Below are 8,160 nucleotides of genomic sequence, written 5' to 3' on the forward strand. Positions count from 1 at the left end.
TGTGGGTTTAGTTCCTTCTAGGACTTGGTCTCATCTTTGCTGCCTTTGGTGCACTCTTGACCTTACTAACTAACATCCTTGTTCCTTTGGAAATCATGGTCCTGGCTCTGAGGGGATATCATCCACGTTTTGTTTTAAGGGGAGGGGTTTTTTTAACTGGACATATGTGGTTTATTTTACGGTGAGCCTTTCAAAAAGGTTCCAATCACCTGTACGTGCTTAGGTTATCGGTGTTGGTTCTGATCTCTAATCACTGCATGTTCCAATCCTACCTTCTGGGATGGAGAACTGAGAATTCAGGACTTTATTTGAACCGAGTACGAGCTTCTCTCCTGACGATAACCTGGTGTCATATCATCATCTATCAAGAATTAGTAACTGTTTTTTTCAGCATGAATATCCACATTTTTGAACAAAGGTGCCCGCGGGGTCTCCGACCCTGGAGCAGGAGCTCTCAGGATATCCAGTTCCTCTCGAATTAGGTGTGGAATCCTGTGTGTGCCCCACCCTCTCCATGTTTTTTATGTGATGTGTTACCTGCCCTGGTGTGTCTTCAGCTACTCCACAGTCTGAGGTTGGGTTTTATGCTTTTTTATCTTCTCCCAGCCTTTGTCTTTACATTTTTGTAAATATGAATCAAAACTTTTTTATCTATGAACTAAACTAATTCTCCTTCGTGTTGCCACAGTTCTTCCCTCTGCCCATATACTGAACAGAATATAACTTCTCCTGCAGGATGCAGCAATTCTTTCCTCTGGGCTTTCCACCAAATAACCCCCAAAACCAAAACAGCACAACTCCACCCTGCTGCGTCAGCAGCCTGGTGCCAGGCTCTGTCCGACGGGTATTGCTGAATGCATGGCCCTACGGCTTGAGCTGATTTCCATGGTCACGTGTTCCACTGGTATTTATTTTATCAATGATTTCTTAAAGCATGTTCAGTGTGACAAGCTGAAAGGAGGAGCCGTGGGTTTGTGATAGAATCTAGTCCATGAAATCAAAGCAAAACTTGTTTGCTCTAGGTCTAAATTTGTTTAGACCTACAGAAATTCTTTCTTCTTTCCAAAACGATGCAGTTCAGTTCAGCTGTCCTCTTTCTCAAGCCAGACGGAACTGAGGTTTCCTTTGTTCTGGAGCTCTTTTTAAGGGGCCGTTTAAGTACCTTCCTTGGAGGAAGGTACTGCCTCTGCAGGCCCTCACAGAAAAGGATCTACATCATTGATCGGCTCGTCCTTCTCCCCTTCCCCTCCATCATCCAGCCTTTCTCTTCCCTGTCTCTATTTCCCCTCCCCATCCCTCAGAGGTGGGTACCTGGTGATTCAGATCCTAGCCTAGAAGCTGCAGCAGTGGGTGGCTGGTGCTTACTGGGTTCTCAGCTTGCTGCATCCCTCAGGCAGAGATAGAGTCATTTGTCCAGTTCCTGCATGGGAAGAGAAAGAAAAACAGTACAAGGCTAGGAAAGACTTTTCAAATGACAAAGGATTAAAGGCAGGACTTGTTTGTTTAGAAAGTAGATGAAGAAGTGCTATGATCAAACTTAAACTGGTTCATAGTGACGAGCAGGAGATGCTACCTGACCAAAACACGGGTACCTTCTAGGTGGTAGGCTGAGGGAGCTCTGTTGACCAGCCCCTGTGGCAGAGGGTTCAGTCCTTGCAAAGCCAACCTTTATTTTTGCTGAAGGATGTGAAAGAACCCTGCTGTAATCAGAGGTGGGACTTTCTCCCATCTCCTCGTTGGTTTCATCAGGAGAAAAGCCTCCTCTTCCCAGTTACCTTTTCACCCACCTTACACTGTCAGCTGCATTTTACTGACATCAGAAGCAAAGCTGGTCAGGGCCAGATTTTTAAAACGTCTGAGCGTCACCACAGGCTCACAAAGGAAGTGCCGCTCCGCCTGTCAGCTTCCACTGTGAAAATAACCAAGGGTCCTAAATGGGAGCCGAAGGCTTTTGATCCGCAAACGTCCTGTGAGCTGCGCTGCTCAGTGTCAGCACAGCGCCTGTCGTCCCTGCCCACACCTCATCTTCAGAACCTCAAGAGACCTCCTGAGAGAGGGTAAAAAAAAAAAAGAGGGACAACATAAAGAGGGCAGCTGCTTTAAATGACCACCTGAACAGGAACCAATAAGAGAACCTCCTGCTTATCCAGCTTGAAGGCTGCCAGTGGCCTTGTATCTAAACAGCTCCTTCCCAGGAAATAGTTTAGGGCAATACTGTCACGTTAAATCAGCTCTGCCACATCTCTGCTGTAAATCAGTATGAAATACAGCCACAGCAAGAGAGGTGGAGGAGTAAGGACTGGTGAGAGCAGCTAGGTGCTGTGCTCATGCACCGCTTTGCAATGGAGTGAGTTGAACCCTCCTCTTGGGTTCCCAGTTCCCCTTTGGGCATACTCCCTGTGCCGGGGCAGCTCGTGGCCCCGAAGCGTAGCTGCATTACGCACAATTATTACACAAGGGAGTACTTCCATGAGTTAGCTCAGGAGTAGGAAGCTCTGTAGTATCTTGAGAAGAGCTGTGCACTAGCTTGACGGCTTTATCTTTAAAAGACTTTGTCAAGCTTATTTAGAGCTAGCTCAGCCACCTTTACCTGTTACTTTTTTGTGTTCTAGCTATACCTCCAGAAATACTTCACACAGTTCAGTACTGGCTCTGCAAGCTCCTGTGTCCACTGCCCGGCCACCCGAGGAATTCTGCCTGAGCCCTTGATGGAAACCTGGAAGAGCCTGGTATTTTCCACATGAGCTCTGTTCCACAGCAGACACAGAGCCTCTGTCATCCCTTCAGCTCCAGCCAAGCTCAGTCCTACTTCATGACACCAAATTCTGGCTTAGCATTAGCAGTTACCTCGTTTTCTGCTTCTCGTGCTGTCCTGTGGTTTCAAGTAGCATATGAGTCCTGTGCCCAGACCTTTCCAGTACCTTCCTGGTACAGTCCTGTCTGCCAGTTCCAACTCTCTCTGTCCCTGTATCAGGGAAGATAAACTAATACTTGGGTTTGACTTTATACGTGACCCAAAAGTTGTACAGGTTCCAGGAAGAGGTTGTGACTGACCTTACTGTGACACCAAGCACAAAAGCTTGGGGGTCCATATGGTGGCAAAATGAGTGACCTTCTTCAGAGCAGAAGTATCACTTACTCTTTGGCCGTGTAGTAAGATGTAACATAAACTACTCTCCTGAAGGCAGCGGCTTAGCAAGGAGCTCAGGGCTATGCCTTGGTATCAGAATCCAGTTCCAGCATGAGCTGGATCTTGTGGGTACCCTTAGCTTAGGTTTCATTCACAGATTTAATTTCAGTATATTAGAACACGGGTCTGTGCTGTTAAACTGCACAATTAATGTTGGCTTAAAGGTAAAGAGCATGACTGTCGGCTCTAGCCAACTAGATTGGAGGTGAGGCTCACTACCATCAGATAACTCGTCTCTGCTAACAGGTGGTGAAAGGCTCCAGAGATGGGAGCACAGATTTCCCAGCATTCAGCAAAGAGTGTGCTCAGAGAGAAGACTTACTGTGAGCCTCCAGAAGGGAGTCGGGCTTCTCTCCATCTGGGCTAGTGCACAGTAGCTGCTCTCCAGCTTGTAGGTACTGCGGTACTGGATGTTCTAGAGAAACCCAAGAGGCTTTATTACAGTCAGAAGATTGCAGAGACATACTGCAGGAGGAGTCTGAGGAACCTCCACTCTCCGTACACTTTGTACACGAGAGAACCTAGAGCAAGAATGTGGGAACAGCATCTCTGAACCCAAGTTGGTTACATGACAGCTGACAAGATCCAATGCCATGTGTCCTGCTGGCATGTTTTCAGTGCTTAAAAGTTGGTATTGAGGTGAACTTTTTAAAGTCTAAACGAAGGGGTGAGGAAATCTGTTGAAGACGCCTCTCTATGGGATTTAGTTGATTAATCTAAGACAGGGTTAAGGAAAAGTTACTTCCCTCGTTTTCAAGCCTCTGCTGATGTTCTTGCTGGTGAAATGGTCTGTTTCCTTTTGTCCTGTGGCTCTAGGAAGACGGTTCAGAAAGGAAAACTCATGGATTTCACAAGCACCGTCATCATCCCGCTGCTTTTTGGCAGCCTGGGGATCTTTGCCCTTTTTCGGCTCCTGCAGTGGATGCGGATGCGAGCTTACCTCCAGGAAGCGGTGGTCGTGATCACGGGGGCTACCTCTGGCCTGGGAAAAGGTAGGTGCCGAAAGAAGGGCTCCAAAGGCTGGACGAGGGGAGGGTTGTGGGAGGGGCACCTGTAATGAGCAGAAATTTCCGATTGCTCTGAATTTTGAGACATAACTTGCACAGCCACATCAGTTACAACTGCAGCCAGTCCAAACAGTGATGCAAGAAAGTCTCAAAATTTGTTAAGGAAGATTTTAATCATCCTGCATAAACCAGAGCTCATCAAAGCAAGGGACGAGTTATGCTCTTCTTGTGCTGTCAGGAGCCTTTTTTGCTAAATCCTGAAAACACCAGCAAGTCAAATTGTTTCTCTGAAACCTCCCAGAACTGGAGTTCCGCTCTTGGGTTTGTTGTGTTTCCAGCTGCTCTGCCATGCTTTCCCCTCCTTCTCCCTGCCCCTCACCCCCAGGTTAAGGTACCTTTTCTCTTGTGGCACAAATCTATCTGTGCTAAATTCAAACTCTTGGCAGTATTAACACCAGTAACTTTTTTCTCAATAAAAACCCAGCAATATTTTTCTCCCAAATAAAATTTGTTCTTTCTTTGAGTGGATACAGTCTGTAATTCTGCTTTCTAGAATTGCTTTAAAAGCTTCTTGAAGAGAAGACAAAGTGCTCTTTGCTCTCAAGGCTTTTCATTAGGATGAGTATATTTATAGAACAGAGCTTAAATTGATGCTGTCTTTGGATATGAGCTTGTCCTTAAGGACAGGGGCGTTCAGTAACCGAATGGCCAAAGGAGGTGAAATGCTCCTGGTCCTCTCTGCCTGTCACAGCCAAAGAGCTGGGAATTTGTATTTCACATCAAGAAGAGACAGAACTGGTATCTCGGGAGAGACCTTCCCGCTGTGGCAGGCTGGGCAGATGGAGCGCTCTGTGCTGTTGGGTGTGTAGAATCCACCACTGCACAGTGAAGTTTCCCCCTTTACTGACTCATTGCCAAAATCTTACACTATTCCCCTCCCTCCCAATTAATATATTAGACCACCTCTATTTACTGCGTTCTTGAATACCCTTCGTTACCACCCGCTGTCATCTCTTGCACAAATGAGCAATTTGTCTCCTTGGATGGGAGAGGGTGGAAGAACATGCCTCAGCGGACACGGCCTCCCCTCCTCAGCCTTTTCCTGATGAAGAGGATCCCCTTGGTGAAGCCGTTAGCTCCAAGGCTCCCAAACCTTTGGAGATGTTGACTAAAACAGGAACTCCAAAGGCCAGGCCCCACTGCGTTAGATGACACACACAAGGTTACTGCAGTCCCTGTTAAGAAGGGCAGACAGTCAAAAATTCAGAGGCACCGGCAAATTCACTGGCTGATGGGGGAGGATGTAAACAGCACAATAACTGCATAACCAGCACAGTAAAGGCGAGCTCACCAGCTGCCTCACCGCTGTCACGAGTCTGTCAGTCACGGGAAAATGGCACCTTGCTGCACGCTCGCTGTCAATCAGCCTGTCACTCAGGAGTCAGAAAGCCACCCCAGACCCTTGCCCGCTAACAGCAGCTGTAGCCCATCACCAGCTGTGACGTGGATCTGCTGTTTGTCATTCAAATGTCTACTTTTCTCTCTTCCTCCAAAGAATGTGCAAAAGCCTTCCATGCAGCGGGCTCCAAGCTGGTGCTCTGTGGCAGAGACAGTGAGAAACTCAAAGAGCTGGTGCAGCACCTTTCTACCATCACCAATCACCGGAAGAACGTGAGTGTGCGAGGAGAGGCTCGTTGTCTCGCGTGGCTGGGGTTTCTGTTGACGTTACTACAGAGTTGCCTGTGGGTTGTTCTGTCCAGCAACAGCAGCCTGTAGTACTTGAGTAAGATCTCACTTGCCGCTTTCCTGGGCTCTGGTCTAAGAACAGGCTACAGGAGCAGAGGAAGACGAGCACAACCTGCCTCTGTCACGTAATCCCCCCAAGAAGGGCTGCACTGTAGCTGCACACGGTTCGGATGCCTCTGTGCTTCCAGCACTGGGAAATCCACCATGAGCGTGGTGGCATGTTCAGCATGGCCTGAACGGGTCTTTGCTAATTTGTTTGTTCACAGACACACAAACCTCACATGGTGGTATTTGACCTCTTGGACACTAAAGCTGTCCTGAATGCCGCTGAAGAGATCCTCAAGTACTTGGGTCACGTGGACATACTGATCAACAACGCAGGCATCAGTTTCCGAGGCACAATTGTGGACACGGGCCTGGATGTGGATAAGAAAGTGATGGAAACTAATTATTTTGGTCCTGTAGCCCTCACTAAAGGTACCCGTGATCTGGCTTACAGGGGGACCATGGATTTGATGATACCTTCTGCAGGCCAACACAGCTAAGCACAGCTTAACTTCAGTTTGTTGTTGTGTTTGGTACAGTACGAGAGGGGAGGGAAGTTTAGGTTTATGGGCAGGCCTAAAGGCGATGCTGGGGCATGACTGGTGTCAGAAAGAGCAAGTCCCGCTGCTGTGCATGTGGGAGATCACGGCCACTCTACAGCCTTTGTGCAGCCTCGCTGGCACGAGGAGTCTCCTCGTAGGTGACCGTCCCAGCCAGACTGCGGCTTCATTAGGGGCATCCTAAGTGCTGCCCCTTCCCCAGCCCCGACACTGAACAGGGATCTGTAATTCACTCGGGTTCTCTGAACGCTCTGAAAGCAGCGATTCTCACAGCAGCAGTGTCGGGAGCGTTATTCTGAATGGCTCTTTTCTGTCTTTTGCTAGCGCTTCTCCCCTCCATGATCAAGAGGAGACAAGGCCACATTGTGGCCATCAGCAGTGTGCAAGGCAAAATAAGCATTCCTTTCAGATCCGCCTGTAAGTACCTCCGCAGAGGATGGGGAAGACATATTTGGGGCACCAGACTGAATGAATACTTGGCTACTGCTTCCACGTGTCGCTCTCTGTAGAGCTGGCTGCACGCAGGGAGGGCCGAGCTGTGCATCATTCTCAGCGCGGTCCCAAAGTCCGGACAGCTCCTGAGGAAGGCACTCGCAAAAAAAAAAAATCTTAGCCCTGTCCTGAGTTTGTGAAGGGATGGGGCAGGACAATGTTTTCAGTGGCTGGAAAACAGCTTAATATTCTTCTCTTAACCCCTGAGAGTCCCTATAAACTCTCTGATGATTCCATAAAAGCCCAAACAGTTGTCTTGATCCAGCAAACTCTTTATCTAAATCAGTTATGACAAGAGTTTGGTGACGTTATTGGGAAAAGCCTTAGAGAAGATGGGGGAACTAAAAGGAGAGTGTTTGGCACACAAGCCTCTGTACATAAAATGTAAAAGGACATTGGTGATGGCCTAAGAGTGGTAGGGCACGATGCTGAGTGAAGGAGAGCCTGGAACATCTGGGCCATTTGGTCTTGCAGATGATGTGGGTTTGAGTGCACCAAGAAGCGTGTTCTGAAGAGCTTCCAGAGCGCTCAGTGACCAGGGCCACCTGGGCCGGGCAGCGTGGAGCTCTGCTCTTGCCGCCATCCTGTCAGGGTGTGCAGCCTGCACTAAGCCCTGCGCTGCAGGTGTCAGCCCTGCGGCTGTGGTGAGGTGACGGCGGTCACGGTGGCAGTGACTGAAGTGCACATGGAAAGGGAGCGAGCAAAGTAGTCGCTCAGCTGTTTAGCAGGGGGAAATCCTGCCCTAGGCCACACTTCTCCACTCCCGCCTGCTTGAGTGATCAGGTTTTGACTTGCGTGCAGCCAAGCTCAACCTGCTCAGCAAGTCTGAAACGCTCGGCTCACACAGGCCAGCGTCAGCTCTGCCCTCCTGTACCAGCCTGTCTTCTCCAACGCTTCCCAAGCCAGGCTTCACGTCTCCCTTATCGCGAGCGCGAGGCAGCCTGGGCTCATTCTGCAGAGCTTTGGCACGGCTGTGATGTTAAGCTCAGGATCACAGCCAGTTTCCAACGTGAGTATTCACGGTTTGCCTTCCTAAACTGCCTCTCCCACTACCTCTTGCTGCCATTTACTACAAAACCCCCCAAAGCTAGAAGCTAGAGACCAGCTGCTGGGTTCCTGC

At 48.9% G+C, this 8,160-nt stretch overlaps 1 protein-coding gene across 1 annotated transcript in view; it reads left to right on the forward strand.

Annotated features, from left to right (window-relative positions):
* Positions 1–4,004: 4,004 nt before the first annotated feature.
* The window catches only part of DHRS7B (dehydrogenase/reductase (SDR family) member 7B), a gene marked incomplete at its 3' end in the record, with an annotated part of 4,865 nt that continues 709 nt past the window's right edge, over positions 4,005–8,160 (forward strand). The window contains exons 1-4 of the mRNA XM_010142598.1: positions 4,005–4,182; positions 5,753–5,868; positions 6,210–6,420; positions 6,873–6,965. Coding sequence (XP_010140900.1) covers positions 4,032–4,182; positions 5,753–5,868; positions 6,210–6,420; positions 6,873–6,965 — 571 coding nt within the window. The remainder of the gene's footprint in view (positions 4,183–5,752; positions 5,869–6,209; positions 6,421–6,872; positions 6,966–8,160) is intronic.

Source organism: Buceros rhinoceros, unplaced genomic scaffold (assembly GCF_000710305.1).
Source record: "Buceros rhinoceros silvestris isolate BGI_N320 unplaced genomic scaffold, ASM71030v1 scaffold41408, whole genome shotgun sequence".
Lineage (NCBI taxonomy): Eukaryota > Metazoa > Chordata > Aves > Bucerotiformes > Bucerotidae > Buceros > Buceros rhinoceros.